Source organism: Oncorhynchus gorbuscha, unplaced genomic scaffold (genome assembly GCF_021184085.1).
Source record: "Oncorhynchus gorbuscha isolate QuinsamMale2020 ecotype Even-year unplaced genomic scaffold, OgorEven_v1.0 Un_scaffold_103:::fragment_2:::debris, whole genome shotgun sequence".
Classification (NCBI taxonomy): domain Eukaryota; kingdom Metazoa; phylum Chordata; class Actinopteri; order Salmoniformes; family Salmonidae; genus Oncorhynchus; species Oncorhynchus gorbuscha.
The window spans coordinates 250,001-273,382 of NW_025744396.1; the positions used below are offsets into that span (position 1 = coordinate 250,001).

The 23,382-nt window shown below is 47.3% G+C and overlaps 1 protein-coding gene across 2 annotated transcripts in view; it reads right to left on the minus strand.

Annotated features, from left to right (window-relative positions):
- Positions 1 to 23,382, minus strand: part of LOC124016882 (MAGUK p55 subfamily member 7-like) — a 276,920-nt gene that overhangs the window by 146,637 nt on the left and 106,901 nt on the right. For both annotated transcript variants that reach the window (XM_046332224.1, XM_046332223.1), the window contains exon 3: positions 13,581 to 13,699. In XM_046332224.1, coding sequence (XP_046188180.1) covers positions 13,581 to 13,699 — 119 coding nt within the window. The remainder of the gene's footprint in view (positions 1 to 13,580; positions 13,700 to 23,382) is intronic.

A 23,382-nucleotide genomic window follows, 5' to 3' on the forward strand; every position in this document is an offset into this window, starting at 1 on the left:
GTGTGTGTGTGTGTGTGTGTGTGTGTGTGTGTGTGTGTGTGTGTGTGTGTGTGTGTGTGTGTGTGTGTGTGTGTGTGTGTGTGTGTGGCGGTGGAAAAACCTCAGGTCTGTAACACAGAGGTAGTGTGTAACAGCCAGGCAACATCAGGTCAGGGGCTAAGCTAAACCCAGAGTAGAACTAGAGGCTAGGGATGACTCCCAAATGGCACCCTATGCCTCCCAAATTTCCCCTATATAGGCTAGTGCACTACTTTCGACCAGGGCCCATAGGGCTCTGGTCAAAAGTAGTGCATCACATAGGGAATAGGCCATTGGGGATGTATTCAAAGGGCTAGAGGCAGGAGAATGCACAGCCACAGGCAAGAATCAAAGGCAAGGATTCTGACTGCAGTGAGGAGAGGACGGAGCAGGATGACAAATACAGAATTTCCTCTTTTAAAAGAGCGGTGGAGTCACTCACCCGCAAAACGCTGCCTAGATGCTCAGAGCAGAGCGGAGGTCCCTGAAGTGAGGGGCTTACAGGGATGAATGTGTACTTTTACAGGGAGAGGCGCTTCAGAAAACAGGCTACAATGAACCAGTGTGTCCTGATCTCCCAGTGGAGCCCCCAGGCCATGTTGTGTCCCGTTCCATAAATACCCCACAGGATTAAAATACACACAGCAATACACTAAACGTAAACACAAGAATAGGAATAGGAACCCTGAATTGGGGGTGATGTTAATGTTTGAAATAGGAGAACATTTCCAGAAGGGATTTAAGCCACCCTAAGAAGACAACATCAGTCTTCCTTATCTTCAGTAATTAGTCTTGGACGTCAACCCCTGCTGTGGGTCAAAGTCATGGTTACCAGGTTTAAAGTTTTGTCTGTAACCCTGGCTTCAATGGCTGGGAACCCCTGTGGCATGGCAGTCCAGTACCAACACTCTAAGGAGGGCACAGAGGAGAGGCAGACCACAGGAGAGCACATCCTCCAAAAACACCAAAGGGACAATAACAACCATCTGGCAGAGCAGCAACAACGAGAGACAGAGAGAGAGAGAGAGAGAGAGACAGAGAGACAGAGAGAGAGACAGAATGAATGATGGAAGGAGAGATGGTTGAAGGAGAGAAGAGAGAGAGAGGAGAGAGGAGAGAGAGAGAGAGAGAGAGAGAGAGAGAGAGAGAGAGAGAGAGAGAGAGAGAGACAGAGAGACAGACAGAGACAGAGAGACAGAGAGAGAGACAGAATGAATGATGGAAGGAGAGATGGTTGAAGGAGAGAGAGAGAGAGAGAGAGAGAGAGAGAGAGAGAGAGAGAGACAGAATGAATGATGGAAGGAGAGATGGTTGAAGGAGAGAGAGAGAGAGAGAGAGAGAGAGAGAGAGAGAGAGAGAGAGACAGAGAGAGAGACAGAATGAATGATGGAAGGAGAGATGGTTGAAGGGAGAGAGAGAGAGAGAGAGAGAGAGAGAGAGAGAGAGAGAGAGAGAGAGACAGAGAGAGAGACAGAATGAATGATGGAAGGAGAGATGGTTGAAGGGAGAGAGAGAGAGAGAGAGAGAGAGAGAGAGAGAGAGAGAGAGAGAGAGACAGAGAGAGAGACAGAATGAATGATGGAAGGAGAGATGGTTGAAGGGAGAGAAAGAGAGAGAGAGAGAGAGAGAGAGAGAGAGAGAGAGAGACAGAGAGAGAGAGAGAGAGAGAGAGAGAGAGAGAGACAGAGAGACAGAGAGACAGAGAGAGAGACAGAATGAATGATGGAAGGAGAGATGGTTGAAGAAGAGAGAGAGAGAGAGAGAGAGAGAGAGAGAGAGAGAGAGACAGAGAGAGAGACAGAATGAATGATGGAAGGAGAGATGGTTGAAGAAGGGGAGAGAGAGAGAGACAGAGAGAGACAGAGAGAGAGAGAGAGAGAGAGAGAGAGTCAATTGGCCACAAGAGGTGCTCTTGAGCTAATTTGAAAGTTAATTTGAAAGCGTGAAAGAGACAGAAAGAAAGCAAAAGAGAGGGAGAGACAGAAAGATGGAGGTAGTGAGAGATGAAAGAGAGGGCTGGATTGTGTTTCGACTTGCAGGACCCACGAGGAGGTCTGGAGCTCCTGGTTAACGTCGTCTGGCCAGAGGCGCTCGGCATGACCCCTCCACTGCTCTACTCAACCCACCCACCCGTCCTCTTCACCACCTCTCCATCCCTCCACTCCTGTTTCCAGCAGTAGCCAACGGAGTGTATCCAGTATCCAGAATCCATTGGTGGCTACAGAATCCATTGATCACTACAGCTACTAACTCCAGAACACCTCATCAACCCCTCTCAACATGGAGGGAAAGAGACTCAGTGAGGAGGACTGTACCAAGTAGGGGAGACAGGCCAGGAGACCAGACAGACAGGCAGACAGATGTGCAGGCTTGAGACTAAAATGCCTGTCAGTCAGTGTTTACCCAAGAACCCAGGTTAGCCCTTAGTCTCACAGAGCCAGAGAGGAAGAGGAATGCTGGCTGCCTGGCTGTGTTCTCATCTTCTCTCACACCGGGTTGGCTTACAGCAGAGCCCTGGAGATGGCTTGGTCTGGTCTGGCTTGGTGACCTGGACATTGTGATTAGAAGCTTTAGATAGAGCATTGAGAAGGCCATCCTCAACCATCTAACTGCCACTGAGCACTAGCTCAAAGACTTTCAAATTAGCTCAAGAGCACCTCTTCTGGCCAATTGACCCTTAAAACAACCATACAATGGTAATGTAGACAGCACTTGAGACTGCTGAGGGGAAAGAGGCTTACTGTTGTGGTGGTGTTTTGTAGTTGTAGTGTAGTTAGGCTGCTGCTTCCTCCACCATGCCTTCGCAAGGAGACAACACCAAATCAATGTGTTGAGCGTTACTGATACCTGTCGCCCTACTGAATTTGACCTCTCAGCCTTCCTCTGGAGGTGGCTGAAACGCAAAAGGAGCGTAGGGAGCACCTTGCCTTGAGGAGGCAGGCCGGTGCACGGAGGTCTGATTCAGGACTGGCGCCTAAGCTCCGGATCTGCTAGGAACATGCTCGGCTCTCGTTTGACGTGGAAAAGGCCTGGAGAATGTGACAGCTTATTAAGAGCAGATGCACTGGGGAGGGGGGGGGGGGGGGGGGCAGAGGGAGAAAGAGAAGGGGTCCAGGTTGCTGTGACAGCCATATCATTAAGTTAGTTAGAGGATAGATTTCCTTAAGGAGCACTACGCAGCTAGGAAAGTGAGAGTGTTGGCTGCTGGGTAAGAGGACCCCAGAGTAGGCCCTGTTTATTCTGCATGGGGAGACAGAGACAGTGCACTCCCTGCTGAAGGAGACACTAGAGGAGTCCAGGGGCTCATGCACACACACCTAAACCCAGTCCTAAAGAAATACAGACCGCCAATGAGCCAAACACCTTTAGTACAGTACGGGGTTTCTAATTGCATTTTTAATTTCCAATATTCGATTTCATTATACGTAAAATAAAAACAATGCAGTGATTTAACCCTAACCCATTTATTCCACGTGGCATTTATTTTAACAAGCTAATTCAAAAGATGTATACAGGCAATTGGGTTGAAAACAAAACTAGTCGCTTAGAGAATGTTCAGGACAAAATGGCGGATAAACTACACACATCCCCATAATGGAGGTGGTAGGAGCTAGGAAGCATTTGTTTTAGTTCCAGGTTAGAGGTTATAACAATGGTGTTTTCACACAGACAAGTTCACCACAGTAGTCCTAAACCTGGAGTAGTGGACTGCCAACTCATATCTAACAGACAAGAAGTTGAAGCTATAGGTAAATGGTAAATCAACCTATTATCGATCTCCAAAACCCAGCAGCCATGGTTCAAGTCTTTGAGTTTCCAACCCATTCTACGCTCAATAGGCCACGTGTCTGGGTGAGTGACTGGGGTGAGCTTGTCTACTTTCTCTACTTTTTTTCCTACTGTACCTATCACAACCCCGTTCTGTTTTGGGCCCTGTCCGCTGTCTGTCTGTCTGCCTCGGTCTTGGCTCTGTCTGTAGCAGCTTGTTTGTCTACATTGAGTATGATGTTTCACACGTCACACTGCACTTGTCCATTAAACAGATAAGAAAATGTTTGGATGGCAGCCTAAGCACCGGAGTATAATGTTGCTGTGAGGACAGGGGGTTTAGTTTAGATGCGATATCGCTTTTTAAACCATGAATAACTACCTTCAGTCAATAAGTATAGGCCTCTACTCTCTGAAGAGCAACGTAGTAAATTGAACCACTTTAGCTTTCTACAGTTATTAGTGTCTGTCAATGTACAATAAGCACATTGCATTTATGTTTGTATGTGTAAAAGTGAATTAATTTATAGCAGGACCCATGTGTAATGGTCCTCTCACTTTCCTGCGTCAGTTGTCACTGTTTGCACCATATTGATAAGGGCTGCCCAATTCCGGCCCTAGAGGCCCGAAACAAGTCTGATTTTCATCCTCCCCTTCTAATCAGGGACTAATTCAGACCTGGGACACCAGGTGAGTGCAATTGACTAACAGGTAGAAACAAAACTTTCTCCAGGACTGGAAATGGGCAGCCCTTATCTACAGGGTGCATACAGTGACAACTGACGCAGGCAAGTGAGAGGACAGTTACACATGGGTCCTGTTACCCAGAGGAAAGAGTCTGTATCCTAAATGGCACCCTATTCCATATGTAGCACACTACTTATCCCTATGGGATGGTGCACTATATTGGAATAGGGTGCCATTTGAGCTAGGGGCCCTGGTCAAAAGTAGTGCACTATGTAGTGAATAGGATTCCATTTCGTATGCAGACAGAGGCTAACGTTCCCTCCACAACCCTCAGGTGTTTGCTCAGGGGCCTCAGAGGAGGTCCCGTTCCCCCTAAATAATAAATGAGGGGCTCAGCTGCAACCTGGCCCAGGGATGTGCTAACCGCAGGCAGCACGAGTTGATCTCTCAGCTGGAGGAGGCTTCTGAGCCGAGCCCAGAGCCCCAGACCCAGAGACGATTTGCTGCTTTTTATTGCCGTGTGGCCGTACAGGGTGTGGGGTATTCGAGTCTGTGTGTGTGTGTGTGTGTGTGTGTGTGTGTGTGTGTGTGTGTGTGTGTGTGTGTGTGTGTGTGTGTGTGTGTGTGTGTGTGTGTGTGTGTGTGTGTGTGTGTGTGTGTGTGTGTGTGTGTGTGTGTGTGTGTGTGTGTGTGTGTGTGTGTGTGTGTGTGTGTGTCGTGCATGGTTTAGATGGCTCAGAGGGTATACTGTACATTCTGAAGCTAGGAGCTAAGCCAGGAGGGTTGTAACAATGTCCTTCCTGGGATCTCCCAGTAGTGCTGGAGGGCTGGATGGGATGAGGTCTGTAGACAGGTCCAGGATCAGACACAGACACCGTCTGAGGTAGAGTGGAGGTGGAGAGGGCAGCCTATGGCTGGTGAACCCTTGCCCTAGTCTTCCTATGCATATGTTCTCCTGACTGTTGCTGCTTGGAAACATTCTATGGAGCCAATTTGTGTGCAGCCTAGGCCTATGTCATGGTTGTGTTTTTATGACTAGGACTGCAGTTAAATAATTTGTTTGACCATATAAATTATATTAAGTGACTAATCCATGGAATCATTACATTCCAGTTCAAGTGAGACCATATATGCAATGACCACAAACTAGCCATTTGCACCAGAGACTTCAACCAAGTAGGGGAGACAGGCCAGGAGACTTCATTTCAGCATTTGAAGAGCAAACAGCTCACGACCACTTCAAGAGCTCTACAGTATACTGGCAAGTGTCTTCACTGACATTTTGCGACCTCTCCCGGTCGGAGTCTGTAATACCAACATGTTTCAAGCAGACCACCATAGTTCCTGTGCCCAAGAACATTAAGGTAACCTGCCTAAATGACTACCGACCTGTAGCACTCACGTCTGAAGCCATGAAGTGCTTTGAAAGGCTGGTCATGATTCACATCAACACCATTATCCCAGAAACCGTAGACCCACTCCAATTTTCATACCGCCCCAACAGATCCACAGATGATGCAATCTCTATTGTACTCCACACTGCCCTTTCCCACCGGGACAAAAGGAACACCTATGCGAGAACACTGTTCATTGACGACAGCTCAGCGTTCAACACCATAGTGCCCTCAAAGCTCATCACTAAGCTAAGGACCCTGGGACTAAACACCTCCCTCTGCAATTGGATAATCGACTTCATAACGGTCCGCCCCCAGGTGGTAAGGATAGGAAACAACACATCCGCCATGCTGATCCTCAACACGGGAGACCCTCAGGGGTGCTTGCTCAGTCCCCTCCTGTACTCCCTGTTCACTCATGACTGAACGGCCAGGCACGATTCCAACACCATCATTAAGTTTGCCAATGACACAACAGTGGTAGGCCTGATCGCCGACAACGATGAGACAGCCTATAGGGAGAAGGTCAGAGACCTTACAGTGTGGTGCAAGAACAACAACCTCTCCCTCAACGTGATCAAGACAAAGGAGATGATTGTGGACTATGAGCACGCCCCCATTCTCATTGGAGGGCTGTAGTGGAGCAGGTTGAGAGCTTCAAGTTCTTTGACGTCCACATCACCAACAAACTAACATGGTCCAAGCACACCAAGACAGTCGTGAAGAGGTCATGACAAAACCTATTCCCCCTCAGGAGACGGAAAAGATTTGGCATGGGTCCTCAGATCCTCAAAAGGTTCTACAGCTGCACCATCGAGAGCATAGTGATGGGTTGCATCACTGCCTGGTATGGCAACTGGTCGGCCTCTGACCGTAAGGCACTACAGAGGGTAGTGCGTACGGCCCAGAACATCACTGGGGCCAAGCCTCCTGCCATCCAGGACGACTATGCCAGGCGGTGTCAGAGGAAGGCCCTAAAAATTGTCAAAGACTCCAGCCACCCTAGACTGTTCTCTCTGATACCGCACGGCAAGCGGTACCGGAGCACCAAGTCTAGGTCCAAGAGAGTTCTACCCCCAAGCCACAAAACTCCTGAACATCTAATCATATGGCTACCCAGTCTATTTGCACTGCTACCCCCCCCCCTTTACGTTGCTGCTACTCTCTGTTATTATCTATGCATAGTCACTTTAATAACTCTACCAAAATGTATATATTACCTCAATTATCTCGACTAACTGGTTGACACATTTTTGTATTTTTCTTAAAATTGCATTCTTGGTTAAGGGCCTGTAAGCATGTCACTGTAAGGTCTACCTGTTGTAATTCAGCGCATGTGACAAATACAATTTCATTTTATTTATATCAGGGAGGGAAGCAAGTGAGGCTTCATCGCAAATGGCACCGTATTCCCTATATAATGCACTACTTTTGACCATAGCCCTATGGATCCTGGTCAAAAGTAGTGCACTGTATAGGGGATAGGGTGCCACTTATGAAGCCTGATGTAGATGACTGACTGCCAAGCCTAGCCTATTAGCATCTAACTAGAGCAGAATTAAAGGGAAAACTGACCGACCACAAACGAGGCTGCTCAGGGCTCACGCTGAAGGCCTGCTGACAGAAAGTTGGTCTCCGACCACCCCGCACCTGATTCAGGTGGAAATTGAACGTTGTATTATATTTCCTGTGGCTTTTTGTGGAGCGAGGAACTTGGCGAGGGAACAGTAAGAAAGGGAGGAATTTATAGAAAGCACACTTGAGTAACTCACTTTAATTTGAAAGGAAGAAGAATGTCTGTGTCGTTTTAGCTCGGAAACACACACCGGGCTATTACAGATCCAGTACAGGCTCTACTTTCTGTCATGCAGCTGGGGCCGTTGCTGTGCCGATTAAAAGTCTGCAAAGTAGTGCACTGTGCAGAGGCTCTGGATGCATCCCAAATTGCACCCTATTTGATATATAGTGTGCTATGGGTCCCTGGTCAAAAGTAGTGCACTATAATGGGAATGGGGTGCCATTTGGGATGCAAACTCTGTGAACTTGGCCTCGACTGAAAGACTATATTTGTTTCATCTCCATGACATAATCTGATTAACAGGGACGCTAGGGGCCCTACTGTCTGTCTGGAAGGGCATTTTGCACAACCTCAACATGTAAAAAAAAAAGGTGATGTAATCAACGACTACATTTTTAAAATTGGAGCTATGAAAGTCTATCAAAAAATGGAAAAACTGATTTGCAATAGTATTTCAATCTGAAAGAAGTATAGTTTGAAATGCATCAGAAAGGTTTTGGGATGTTCAGAGAGTTCATTGTTCATTGGGAAGCCACAACCCCTAGTTTGGGAAACGCAGTGCAACCCCTCTCTCGCTATCACTTTCTCCCTCCCTCACTCTCGGTCTTCTTCCAGATCTCTTACGGATTCAGTCCTAACCAGGCACCCAGCCATTCGATGCTCCACAATAACCCAGGTGAGACCTGATGGTTACCATATGAGCAGGAACAGCCTGAGCTGTTAAAACGTCAGATTACTAGGATGTTTTCCCTGCTATTAGCCTCTTCCAATACCTCTATTTCTCAGCCCTGTGTAGTGACGGGTGAACTCTGGATCTACAGAAGTGTGTGTGTGTGTGTGTGTGTGTGTGTGTGTGTGTGTGTGTGTGTGTGTGTGTGTGTGTGTGTGTGTGTGTGTGTGTGTGTGTGTGTGTGTGTGTGTGTGTGTGTGTGTGTGTGTGTGTGTGTGTGTGTGTGTGTGTGTGTGTGATCAGGTAGTAGGGTTTAAGGTAATGGTGTCACTGACGATAGCCATGTTCACCTGAGCAACGGCGGTTTCTTTCTGCCAGGCAGGCTCACCTGTAAGGTGGGAGGGTTGTCCGGTAATGTACGCTGTCTCTCTCCCTCTCTATCTATGTCTGTCGGGCTGACATTCGGGTACCAGGGAAGAAGGAAACACACAGTAACAGGCCAGCCTGTCTGTCTAAAGGATTAGAACAAACACCCCTCCATTCAGCCGTCATTACTTAGACACACTAACAGCTCATTCAACTCAGCTTTCTTTGAGAAAAGAGAGAGAGAGAAAGTGAAACAAAGAACACCTAAAGATATAAATGGTCTTGTCTTGGAAGAAGAAGATAAATGTGCGTGCGCTCTTTCACGTCACCCTGACTTATTGCCCTGCTTCACGGCTGGGCGGGCCGGGGGCGGGACATCATTCTTCTTTAATAGGGTATATATTACGCTACAGTAGCGACGGCAAATCAGGCCACATTAGGCTGTAAATCTTGTGGGTAATTTATAGATTGCAGCTGACGCGAACCACAGCGTGAGAGCCAGGCAGCCGGTCGCAGGGAGTCGGTGACAGGTTGGCTCAGAAAGTTGGTGACCTGATGGTGGTGGTGGAATTCAGATTGCTAAGTGGATGGTGCCAATTCATTACCGGGACTCAGAATATTAAACATTTAAAAAGCAACCCCTGCTGAGCCCTCTTCTCACTCCCTCCCACCCTCCTTCCAATCCTAACTGTCAGCCCTTGACAATCACATTGCTTGTTGGTGGGCTCTCCTCTGTTGAACGTTTCAAACATTTTTTAAGAGAGAGAGGTGGAAGAAAGGAGGCGAAGGAGTGTATGACTTCTTAGATTTGCTCTGTTGGCTCCTCACCAGCCACCAGTCTCTCAGACTCACACATCAGACGGGCATTTCCCGAAACCCAAAACACTTATCCCAGTCAATTCAGGTCCCATCTACCTGCACTGTTCTATTGAGTCTCAGTAGCTGGCAATGGGTAGTTGAGGTTTTCCTTTCTCTTAACAGACTCCCCCTACTGGGGAACTACAGCTATTGCAAAGCCGAGACTGCAAAGTCCAGACTTTTCAACAACTTCAACAGCCTGAGGTCTGTCACTGTGAATAGACACAGGCTTTGAGGTCTTTCAGGGTTTAGGATTGGGAAGCAGTAAGGGAACATGAACATATCAGGTGGCGTATGGACGAAACGCAGAAAGTGCTTACGCACAAACATTCAGATTTATATAACAGTGAGCACGCACGTCCCACGGCGGTTTCCCTTTCTAAATCACAATCAACTTGGCGCACGTGAAATTTGGCGCAGGCGAACGCCCATAGTTGTCAATAAATAGTCAAACGCCCCCTAATTACAGAATCAGTCTGAACGAGCCAAATTGGTGCATTCACCTTATGACCCAGTGTGAATTTTACAATAATATAATTAATATGAATCCAAACTGCATGAAGACAATGACAGCAAATCCAGACAAAGGCAAAGAAAAAAAAATGCCCAGTGTGAAATGGAAGTTCTTGTAGGGGAGGTTGAAGCAAGAAAACATATATTGTTTGGTGGACATGTGGGCGTTACAAATGCCAAAAGGGTGTTAGAGTGGCAGCATGTGAGTGTTCCAGCGGGGTCACCCGCTCCTGCTCCCAGCTGTTCCTATTCCCTAATCATCATTTAGCGGAGGGACGCTGTGAATGCTGCTGGCTCAGGTCAGACCCTCAGAAATAAAAAAAAAGAAGTGATCTGACATAAAAGTGGAGGCCAAAAAAGCGCACAGCCTTACACAGACAAAGTGTTTGTGCCACGGGCGGCGGGAAAGGGGATATCGGAGCTCAACCCCCTTGATGAGCGACTTGCCGTTATTAAGAGGGATCCCTTCTGAGTGGAGTAGTGACGGAGGTGGAGGGGGACACGGACATGCAAGACGCACCGGATGATGTGTAATTAGTATTCCCTCGTTTGAATAGAGTAAACCAAATGTATTCAAGTTGTGTTTAAACATTTATTTACACAAACAATTGTGACATCTAATTGTTTTTAGTCGCTGCGTATTCCAGCGGGGTCGGAGGTGCTGCATCTGAGCAGGAGCTGAGTGTTCCAGCGGGGTCGGAGGTGCTGCATCTGAGCAGGAGCTGAGTGTTCCAGCGGGGTCGGAGGTGCTGCATCTGAGCAGGAGCTGAGTGTTCCAGCGGGGTCGGAGGTGCTTCATCTGAGCAGGAGCTGAGTGTTCCAGCGGGGTCGGAGGTGCTGCAGCTGAGCAGGAGCTGAGTGTTCCTGCGGTGTCGGAGGTGCTGCAGCTGAGCAGGAGCTGAGTGTTCCAGCGGGGTCGGAGGTGCTTGATCTGAGCAGGAGCTGAGTGTTCCAGCGGGGTCGGAGGTGCAGCATCTGAGCAGTAGCTGAGTGTTCCAGCGGAGTCGGAGGTGCTACAGCTGAGCAGGAGCTGAGTGTTCCAGCGTCTCCACTGCACCTCGTCCGTCACAACCCTCCAGCGGCCGTGTCCTCACAGATAGAGTCCTGCAAACGCAGAGAGACACCATCGACGCTATTCATTATCGTCTCTGAAAATTCGCTCTCTCCGAATTCTTCCAATCGCCAAATCTTCCAACAGAGCCAAAGCAGCCATTGTGTGTCATTACACATTGTAATTGAATGGCTTTTTATACCCACCCATTTGATTGTCAAAGCTGCGCGCAGAAGAAGTCTGGTAATTTTTTTTCTGCTTCTGCTCTCTGGTCTTGCTACCCAGCCATCCCTCCTCTGGCTTTGTCCTGTTCTTGTCCCTGCCCTTGGACTGTTATTTCAGTCTCATTGCATAACATAACCTTCAGGTGTGTCACGACTTCCACCAAAGTCAGTACCTCTCCTTGTTCGGGGGGTGTTCGGTGGTCGACGTCACCGACCTTCTAGCCATCACTGATCCATCTTTCCATTTTCCATTGGTTTTGTCTTGTCTTCCTTCACACCTGGTTTCACAATCCCATCAATTATATGTTGTGTATTTAACCCTCTGTTTCCCCTCATGTCCTTGTCGGAGATTGTTTTATTGTATGTGATTGTGCTAGTATGTGTTGGTGTGCGACGGGTTTTGTACCCACTTTGTTATTTTTATATATTTTGGTTTTTGGAGTTTGGTCAGCACTTATTAAACAACTCCGTTTTATACCAAGTTCGTTCTCCTGCACCTGACTTCCCTGCCACCAACACGCACCCACGACAAGGTGTGGTAATTACCCTGATTGTAACTGACAATGACAGGGCAATTATCACATTGACAGTTCTGCGCAACGAACATGTGATGACAATATATGAAACTGCGCACTCGTATCTGCCCGACTGAGGCATCGAAAACAGCTTAGTTTCATCGCAAATTGTCCTACTGTTTAACTTTTTATGAGAATACATAAAAGTATTGCTTAATGCAAGTACATGGACGTATTGTTTAATAATTACAGATCCAATTAAATATGATTCCCAATTAAACTGTACAACATATTTGAGGGGTTCTTTTGCAAAAACCGATATCTCCGTTTGTATTTATTATCCTAAATTATGTTTTTGTGTGTGTGTGTTTTTTTATGTGCACTCCAGGGAACTCTTCATATATAATACGTGAGAGGTAATATTTAAGTTTATTTTACACAATGGCATCAAGTTTCATCCTTCTGCAGTTTCTCATTTCTGCAGTTTATGTGTGTATGTATGGGTCAAAGTGTCCGTGGAGGGACCGCACATTCTCCCGTCAAGTTTGCTTAGAAAGTGGCGTACGCCTTCTTTTGTGCCTACGCAACGTTTATAAATGAGGCCCCAGGTGAGGTCCTAAATGCCTGCCTAAATGTTATGGAAATGTGACCACAATCTTTACCATAATTATATCTGTACCATTTTACATGAGCTTTTCTTTGGGCTGACACAATCTGCACTTTCAACATATGCAGACCTACCCATCATTATCTGGTGAAAATGCCTTAGTCCAAAGTCATGCTACACACCTGTAAACGTAATACTAAAGATGAAAAGAAGAAAAGTGAGCACTAGTCGTGGAGGCTGATACTGCATGTAAACCCTGGGCTTTGTCCCTAAGAACAGAGGGAGGAATAGAGGGAGAGTAAATAAATAGAGGGAGGATAGAGGGATGAATTACAGAATAGAGGGAGGAGTGGTGCTGCTGACTACAGTACAGAAGGCTGCTGTAGTCTGCAGACACACACAGAGAGGGGGACAGACAAACTGCAGGCAGACTGCAGCCTGCTGTACTGAAGGCATGTGGTTCCCTCGTTAGAACTGTTTGCCAGAGAAATAAAGTTATCAAGTGTGCTCATCTCCTCATCTCCTCATCTCCGGAGCTATCTGTTTCAACAACCCTGCCGCCTGGCCTGGCCCAGAGAACCACTTCAGATAGAGAGAGAGGAGGAAAGGAGACAGTGACTTGAGAGAGAAAGGAGGAGAGGTTGACTGAGAAAGAAGGAGGAGTGTGAGAGAAAGGGAGAGAGACATGATAGGTGAGAGAGATGGAGGGATGCAAAAAGACAAAGAAAGAAAGGGTTCCAAAAGGGTTCTGTGGTTGTTCCCATAGGAGAACCCATTTTGGTTCCAGGTAGAACTACTTTTTGGCTCCATGTAAAACCCTCTGTGGAAAGGGGTCTACATGGAACCCAAAAGGGTTCTAATCTGGAACAAAAAGGGGTCCTTCAAAGGGTTCTCCTATGGGGACAGCCGGAGAACCCTTTTTGGTTCTAGATATCGCCTTTTTTTAAAGTGTAGAACAATGAAAAGGAGAGGGGGAGAGAGAGAAGAATAAAGGGAGGGATCTCTTGATGATCCTATCGCTACCCTTACATACACATGCAAGCATGCACACACACACACCCCTCTTTAGAGGATGAAGAGCGGAAAATAGGAAGACGTAGAGTAGGTTTACCTTGACCAGCGAGTGGAGGCTCCTCTCTCCGAACATGTGGTGTATAAAGGTGCTGTCGTCCGGGCTGTCAACATGGGGCTGGAGCTGGGAGGGCAGGGCAGACAGCAGCTCATACAGATCTGGAGGCACAAAGAGAGGGAAAGAGGAGGAAACGACACAGTCAGCGGTCTTCAGATAACACACACTGTGAGAGACAAACAAAACACACACACAGAGACAGAAAGACAGACAGACACACTCAAACACATTCGCACACACAGACACAAAGAGCTAAATACCCTCAAAGTTCTCAAGGGGAAGATGAGGGGGGAAGGAAGTTCTAGAAAGTATCACCAACCCAGGTTAAAGCGACCATGGTGTTGAGCTGCTCATGTCTACAGAGAGTCCTTCACTGGACCAGACCAGAACAGGTCAGCAGGAGGCAATAAGCCACTTCCTCTCACGGCTCGGCACTACCTGCCTTTGTCACAGCACTTCTTGTTGTTCCAGGAACTCCACAGTCAATGTCACACACATGCAATTAATCCCACAAATAAATCAATCTCAGTCTGTACTGAATACTGAATTGTACTGAAATACAATTTTAGCTTTTACCCGAATTCAAGTATTTTTTCAACGTTATTACAATGGTTCTAGTTTTTGAGTCTGAAAGGGCCTCAGTATTCTGGTTAACTACTGGCTGTTTTGGTTCTGGAAACACTTTAGTGAATGTAATTGTCGGTCGAGTATTGGGTCTGGATGGAAATGCCTCAGTCTAAGACCTGCTGTCCTAGGACTAAGTGGAGCGTGGTTGTATTGGGACCATACACTACCGGTCAAAGGTAGAACATCTACTCATTCAAGGCTTTTACTTTATTTTTACAATTTTCTACATTGTAGAATAAGAGTGAAGACATCAAAACTATGAAATAACACATATGGAATCATGTAGTAACCAAAATGATACTAAACAAATCAATATATATTTTATATTTGAGATCCTTCAAATAGCCACCCGTTGCCTTGATAACAGCTTTGCACACTCTTGGCATTCTCTCAACGAGCTTCATGAGGTAGTCACTTGGAATGTATTTAAATGAACAGGTGTGGGATTTATTTCCATCTTAATGCGTTTGAGCCAATCAGTTGTGTTGTGACAAGATAGGGGGGGTATACAGCCCTATTTGGTAAAAGACCAAGTCCATATTATGGCAAGAACAGCTCAAATAACAGTCCATCATTACTTTAAGACATGAAGGTCAGTCAATACGGAATATTACAAGAACTTTATTACAAAAACCATAAAGTGCTTTGATGAAACTGGCTATCATGACGAGGAGGAGTAGTAGGAAGGATCGGAGGACCAATGTGCAGCGTGGTAAGTGTCCATATTCTTTAATAAGAATAATGAACACAGAACTAAACGACAACGTGAAATAACAAAACCGGAACAGTTCCGTGTGGAACAAACACTGACACGGAAAATAATCACCCACAACTCAAAAGTGAAACCAGACTACCTAAGTATGGTTCTCAATCAGGGACAACGATAAACAGCTGCCTCTGATTGAGAACCATACCATGCCAAACACAGAAATCCCAAAACATAGAAAAAGGAACATAGACAACCCACCCAACTCACGCCCTGATCATACTAAAACAAAGACATAACAAAAGAACTAAGGTCAGAACGTGACACACATCTCAACATCAACTGTTCAGAGGAGACAGGCGTTTCACAAAGACACGGCGGCTGGAACCAAAAAGGAGACATTTCCACCAGTCTAATTTCCTTTGCTCATGTTTCCTGGCTCAATCAAGTCTTTTCTTCTTATTGGTGTCCTTTAGTAGTGGGTGAACGGATGATCTCTGCATGTGTATTTCCCACCGTAAAGCATGGAGGAGGTGTTATGGTGTGGGGGTGCTTTGCTGGTGACACTGTCTGTGATTTATTTTGAATTAAAGGCACACGTAACCAGCATGGCCACCACAGCATTCTGCAGCGATACGTCATCCCATCTGGTTTGCATTTTGTCATGCAGGTGAAAGAGGACCCAAAAGCGACTTGGCGAAAACAGAGTCTTTAATCCAGTAAAGTAAATACAAACAAAAAACACAACTTTCACTCGAAATGACGAGGACAAACTGGAGACTCGATCTTGAACAGCAGGTGAACAGCAGGTTGCCTCGGGAAGGCACTTGAACCAGACAGACTCAGACACCTGCTCACCACGCAGCATCTGAGGAAAACACGACACGACAGGGCGATACACAAACACAGCACGGTGAATTCTAGACAAGGAACCGACAGGACAGGAACGGAACACAAAGGAAGAAATAGGGACTCTAATCAGGGGAAAGGATCGGGAACAGGTGTGGGAAGACTAAATGATTGATTAGGGGAATAGGAACAGCTGGGAGCAGGAACGGAACGATAGAGAGAAGAGAGAGCGAGAGAGTGAGAGAGGGAGGGGGAGAGAGAGGGATAGAAAGAGGGAAAGAACCTAATAAGACCAGCAGAGGGAAACGAATAGAATGGGAAGCACAGGGACAAGACAAGATAATAAATGACAAAACATGACAGTACCCCCCACTCACCGAGCGCCTCCTGGCGCACTCGAGAGGAATCCTGGCGGCAACGGAGGAAATCATCAATGAGTGAACGGTCCAGCACGTCCCGAGACGGAACCCAACTCCTCTCCTCAGGACCGTAACCCTCCCAATCCACTAAGTATTGGTGACCCCGTCCCCGAGAACGCATGTCCATGATCTTATGTACCTTGTAAATAGGTGCGCTCTCGACAAGGACGGGAGGGGGAGGGAAGACGAACGGGGGTGCGAAGAAAGGGCTTGACACAGGAGACATGGAAGACAGGATGGACGCGACGAAGATGTCGCGGAAGAAGAGTCGCACAGCGACAGGATTGACGACCTGGGAGACACGGAACGGACCAATGAACCGCGGAGTCAACTTACGAGAAGCTGTCATAAGAGGAAGGTTGCGAGTGGAAAGCCACACTCTCTGGCCGCAACAATACCTTGGACTCTTAATCCTGCGTTTATTGGCGGCTCTCACAGTCTGTGCCCTGTAACGGCAAAGTGCAGACCTCACCCTCCTCCAGGTGCGCTCACAACGTTGGACAAACGCTTGAGCGGAGGGAACGCTGGACTCGGCAAGCTGGGATGAGAACAGAGGAGGCTGGTAACCCAGACTACTCTGAAACGGAGATAACCCGGTAGCAGACGAAGGAAGCGAATTGTGAGCGTATTCTGCCCAGGGGAGCTGTTCTGCCCAAGACGCAGGGTTTCTGAAAGAAAGGCTGCGTAGTATGCGACCAATCGTCTGATTGGCCCTCTCTGCTTGACCGTTAGACTGGGGACGAAACCCGGAAGAGAGACTGACGGACGCACCAATCAAACGACAGAACTCCCTCCAAAACTGTGACGTGAATTGCGGGCCTCTGTCTGAAACGGCGTCTAACGGGAGGCCATGAATTCTGAATACATTCTCGATAATGATTTGTGCCGTCTCCTTAGCGGAAGGAAGTTTAGCGAGGGGAATGAAATGTGCCGCCTTAGAGAACCTATCGACAACCGTAAGAATCACAGTCTTCCCCGCAGACAAAGGCAGACCGGTAATGAAGTCTAGGGCGATGTGAGACCATGGTCGAGAAGGAATGGGGAGCGGTCTGAGACGACCGGCAGGAGGAGAGTTACCCGACTTAGTCTGCGCGCAGTCCGAACAAGCAGCCACGAAACGGCGCGTGTCACGCTCCTGAGTCGGCCACCAAAAGCGCTGGCGAATAGACGCAAGAGTGCCTCGAACACCGGGATGACCAGCTAACTTGGCAGAGTGAGCCCACTGAAGAACAGCCAGACGAGTGGAAACAGGAACGAAAAGGAGGTTACTAGGACAAGCGCGCGGCGACGCAGTGTGCGTGAGTGCTTGCTTAACCTGTCTTTCAATTCCCAGACTGTTAACCCGACAACACGCCCATAAGGAAGAATCCCCTCGGGATCAGTAGAAGCCACAGAAGAACTAAACAGACGGGATAAGGCATCAGGCTTGGTGTTCTTGCTACCCGGACGGTAAGAAATCACAAACTCGAAACGAGCGAAAAACAACGCCCAACGAGCTTGACGGGCATTAAGTCGTTTGGCAGAACGGATGTACTCAAGGTTCTTATGGTCTGTCCAAACGACAAAAGGAACGTCGCCCCCTCCAACCACTGTCGCCATTCGCCTAGGGCTAAGCGGATGGCGAGCAGTTCACGGTTACCCACATCATAGTTGCGCTCAGATGGCGACAGGCGATGAGAAAATAAGCGCAAGGATGAACCTTATCGTCAGACTGGAAGCGCTGGGATAGAATGGCTCCCACGCCTACCTCTGAAGCGTCAACCTCGACAATGAATTGTCTAGTGACGTCAGGAGTAACGAGGATAGGAGCGGACGTAAAACGTTCTTTTAGAAGATCAAAAGCTCCTGGGCGGAACCGGACCACTTAAAACACGTCTTGACAGAAGTAAGAGCTGTGAGAGGGGCAGCAACTTGACCGAAATTACGAATGAAACGCCGATAGAAATTAGCGAAACCTAAAAAGCGCTGCAACTCGACACGTGACCTTGGAACGGGCCAATCACTGACAGCTTGGACCTTAGCGGAATCCATCTGAATGCCTTCAGCGGAAATAACGGAACCGAGAAAAGTAACGGAGGAGACATGAAAAGAGCACTTCTCAGCCTTTACGTAGAGACAATTCTCTAAAAGGCGCTGTAGAACACGTCGAACGTGCTGAACATGAATCTCGAGTGACGGAGAAAAATCAGGATATCGTCAAGATAGACAAAAACAAAGATGTTCAGCATGTCTCTCAGAACATCATTAACTAATGCCTGAAAAACAGCTGGCGCATTGGCGAGACCAAACGGCAGAACCCGGTACTCAAAATGCCCTAACGGAGTGTTAAACGCCGTTTTCCACTCGTCCCCCTCTCTGATGCGCACGAGATGGTAAGCGTTACGAAGGTCCAACTTAGTAAAGCACCTGGCTCCCTGCAGAATCTCGAAGGCTGATGACATAAGGGGAAGCGGATAACGATTCTTAACCGTTATGTCATTCAGCCTCGATAATCCACGCAGGGGCGCAGAGTACCGTCCTTCTTCTTAACAAAAAGAACCCCGCCCCGGCCGGAGAGGAAGAAGGCACTATGGTACCGGCGTCAAGAGACACAGACAAATAATCCTCGAGAGCCTTACGTTGGGGAGCCGACAGAGAGTATAGTCTACCCCGAGGAGGAGTGGTCCCCGGAAGGAGATCAATACTACAATCATACGACCGGTGAGGAGGAAGGGAGTTGGCTCGGGACCGACTGAAGACCGTGCGCAGATCATGATATTCCTCCGGCACTCCTGTCAAATCGCCAGGTTCCTCCTGAGAAGTAGGGACAGAAGAAACGGGAGGGATGGCAGACATTAAACACTTCACATGACAAGAAACGTTCCAGGATAGGATAGAATTACTAGACCAATTAATAGAAGGATTATGACATACTAGCCAGGGATGACCCAAAACAACAGGTGTAAACGGTGAACGAAAAATCAAAAAAGAAATAGTCTCACTGTGGTTACCAGATACTGTGAGGGTTAAAGGTAGTGTCTCAAATCTGATACTGGGAAGATGACTACCATCTAAGGCGAACATGGGCGTAGGCTTCTCTAACTCTCTGAAAGGAATGTCATGTTTCCGAACCCATGCTTCGTCCATGAAACAACCCTCAGCCCCAGAGTCTATCAAGGCACTACATGTAGCACCCGAACCGGTCCAGCGTAGATGGACCGACAAAGTAGTACAGGATCTTGATGGAGAGACTTGAGTAGTTGCGCTCACCTGTAGCCCTCCGCTTACAGATGAGCTCTGGCTTTTACTGGACATGAATTAACAAAATGTCCAGCAACTCCGCAATAGAGGCACAGGCGGTTGGTGATCCTCCGTTCCCTCTCCTTAGTCGAGATGCGAATCCTCCCAGCTGCATGGGCTCAGACTCAGAGCCAGAGGAGGGAGATGGTTGCGATGCGGAGCAGGGAAACACCGTTGATGCGAGCTCTCTTCCACGAGCCCGGTGACGAAGATCTACCCGTCGTTCTATGCGGATGGCGAGAGCAATCAAAGAGTCCACATCTGAAGGAACCTCCCGGGAGAGAATCTCATCCTTAACCACTGCGTGGAGTCCCTCCAGAAAACGAGCGAGCAGCGCCGGCTCGTTCCACTCACTAGAGGCAGCAAGAGTGCGAAACTCAATAGAATAATCCGTTATGGACCGTTCACCTTGGCATAAGGAAGCCAGGGCCCTAGAAGCCTCCCTACCAAAACTGAACGGTCAAAAACCCGAATCATCTCCTCTTTAAAGTTCTGGAACTTGTTAGAGCAATCAGCCCTTGCCTCCCAGATAGCTGTGCCCCATTCTCGAGCCCGGCCAGTAAGGAGTGAAATGACGTAAGCAACCCGAGCTCTCTCTCTAGAGTATGTGTTGGGTTGGAGAGAGAACACAATCTCACACTGCGTGAGAAAGGAGCGGCACTCAGTGGGCTGCCCGGAGTAGCAAGGTGGGTTATTAACCCTAGGTTCTGGAGGCTCGGCAGGCCAGGAAGTAACAGGTGGCACGAGACGTAGACTCTGGAACTGTCCAGAGAGGTCGGAAACCTGAGCGGCCAGGTTCTCCACGGCATGGCGAGCAGCAGACAATTCCTGCTCGTGTCTGCCGAGCATGGCTCCTTGGATCTCGACGGCAGTGTAACGAGCGTCTGAAGTCGCTGGGTCCATTCCTTGGTCGGTTCCTTCTGTCATGCAGGTGAAAGAGGACCCAAAGCGACTTGGCGAAAACAGAGTCTTTAATCCAGTAAAGTAAATACAAACAAAAAACACAACTTTCACTCGAAATGACGAGGACAAACTGGAGACTCGATCTTGAACAGCAGGTGAACAGCAGGTTGCCTCGGGAAGGCACTTGAACCAGACAGACTCAGACACCTGCTCACCACGCAGCATCTGAGGAAAACACGACACGACAGGGCGATACACAAACACAGCACGGTGAATTCTAGACAAGGAACCGACAGGACAGGAACGGAACACAAAGGAAGAAATAGGGACTCTAATCAGGGGAAAGGATCGGGAACAGGTGTGGGAAGACTAAATGATTGATTAGGGGAATAGGAACAGCTGGGAGCAGGAACGGAACGATAGAGAGAAGAGAGAGCGAGAGAGTGAGAGAGGGAGGGGGAGAGAGAGGGATAGAAAGAGGGAAAGAACCTAATAAGACCAGCAGAGGGAAACGAATAGAATGGGAAGCACAGGGACAAGACAAGATAATAAATGACAAAACATGACACATTTAGTGGGACTATCATTTGTTTTTCAACAGGACAATGAGTTTTATCAAGAAGGAGAGTGATGGGAGTGCTTGCATCAGATGACATGGCCTCCCCGACCTCAACCAAACTGAGATGGTTTGGGATGAGTCGGACCGCAGAGTGAAGGAAAAGCAGCCAACAAGTGCTCAGCATATGTGGGAACTCTTTCAAGACTGTTGGGAAAGCATTCCAGGTGAAGCTGGTTGAGCGAATGCCAAGAATGTGGCTGTCATGAAGGCAATGGGTGGCTATTTGAAGAATCTCAAATATAAAATATATTTTGATTTGATTAACACTTGTTTGGTTACTACATGATTCCATTTGCGTTATTTCATTGTTTTGATGTCTTCACTACTATTTCACAATGTAGAAAATAGTAAAAATAAAGAAAAACCCTTGAATGAGTAGGGGTTCTAAAATTTTTGACCGGTATACAAAACAATAAGAACACCTGCTCTTTCCATGACACAGACTGACCAGGTGAATCCAGGTGAAATATTCGATCCCTTATTGATGTCACTTGTTAAATCCACTTCAATCAGTGTAGATGAAGGTGAGGAAACAGGTTAGTTAACCTCTAAAATGTGAAGCAGTTCAATTTAGCCTTTACTACTTAGCCCATAGAAACACATTGAATAACACATTCATATATGGGGGAAAAAGACTAATAGAGAGAGAGGAGGAAATGTTGAGATTTTTGGTTCCAGCCACCGTTTCTGTTGGCACACATCAGAAAGCTCGGGTAAGGTTTTGAAGTGTCTGTCCTATATCTTGGAGGTATAAGAAAGCTCAGGAAATATATATATATTTTTTGTGGAAATGTTTAACCCCTTATTTTTGTTGGCACACAACAGAATAGAATAGATTTTTAATCCTCGAGACAATTGAGACATGGATTGTATACGTGTGCCATTCAGAGGGCGAATTGGAAAGAAAAAACATTTACGTGCCTTTCTGTATCAAGAATGGTCCACCCCCCAAAGAACATCCAGCCAGCTTAATTCAACTGTGGGAAGCATTGGAGTCAAAACGGGCCAGCATCTCTGTGCAGTGCTTTGGACACCTTGTAGAGTCCATGCCCTGAGGAATTCAAGCTGTTCTGAGGGAAAAGGGGGGTAGTGCAACTCAATATTAGGAAGATGTTCCTACTGTTTGGTATACTCAGTGTATTCTGGAACAGTCTAAGGGTCTAAGTATTGTCTAAGGGTCTAAGCAGTGTATTGGGTCTGGTCTAGGTCTATGCTGCCTGGTGACTAGGTCAATGTCTGGCCCTGGTGCTGAATTAAAAGCTACTCAGTGTCCATCTGAACCACAGACCATCTCAATCCCCTTAAAACAAAAGAGCAGCAGACAACTCCACAGGGACTCAACTGGCTTACTCCCTGGATTAGAAGAATGGATTTTATGAAATTATATTTAAAGAGAACCAGATTAAGATCAGGGGAACAACCGTCTGAGGGAACACAAAGGCTGCAGCCAAAATGGCACCCTATTCCCCAATAGGAGCAAAGCAGGAAGTAAAATATGTGCTGTGATTTGTTGATTCAACTCAACTGACATTACAAAAAAGACATTCCCTTGCATGAGCCATATCAGTTAACATAATTTGAATGAACATTCTACATTACCATGGAAATAATTGCATCACAATACCAGGCAGCCATTGTGATTGCACCCATGATTTTACCAGCCAAATTGCCAAGGTTAGAGGTTCCAAGCCCGTTCCATTCATTATATTTCTATGTGTGCTGCTGCATTGTGGTCATTCAGTCAGCTGTTCATACGACACCCCTTCCCACCCAAATGGTTACGACTGTTATTTTATTATATTTTCATGATGGTTTTCATCCATAACCGTCGATTACACAGTTAAACGGTAATTGTGCATGCCCTAGCAACAGCCCTCCTATAGCCCAGACAACGCTTGGCTTACGCACACATACACACACACACACACAGAGAGCAAAACTCTTAATTTAACATCCCTCACAGACACATACCTAACACTCACTCTGACCACACACAGAAACCTCCGACACCCTCACTGAGAAACTATTAACACTGACTCACTCTCATGCACAATCAGGAACATGTATTGAATTGAAGGACTTCTCTAGAGTGGACTGAGCTGAACTGAAGTGGAAACATTAGTTCCCAAAGTGATTGATTGAAAACACTCATCCCCTGACTGACAGACCAAGCCAGGGAAGGGAGGAAGGATGGAGGAAGGGATGTGTGTAGTTGGTGGGGGTAATCATGGGACACTTTGGGACAGACAGTGGCTGAGTTCATGAGGCTGCTCTGAGAGAGAGAAAGAGAGAGAGAAAGAGCCTATCTTCTGTCATATGTTACTAACTGCTCTGGTTTAGATTTGGATGTGTGTTATTTACGGTCCTTGGACTTCCGAAGAC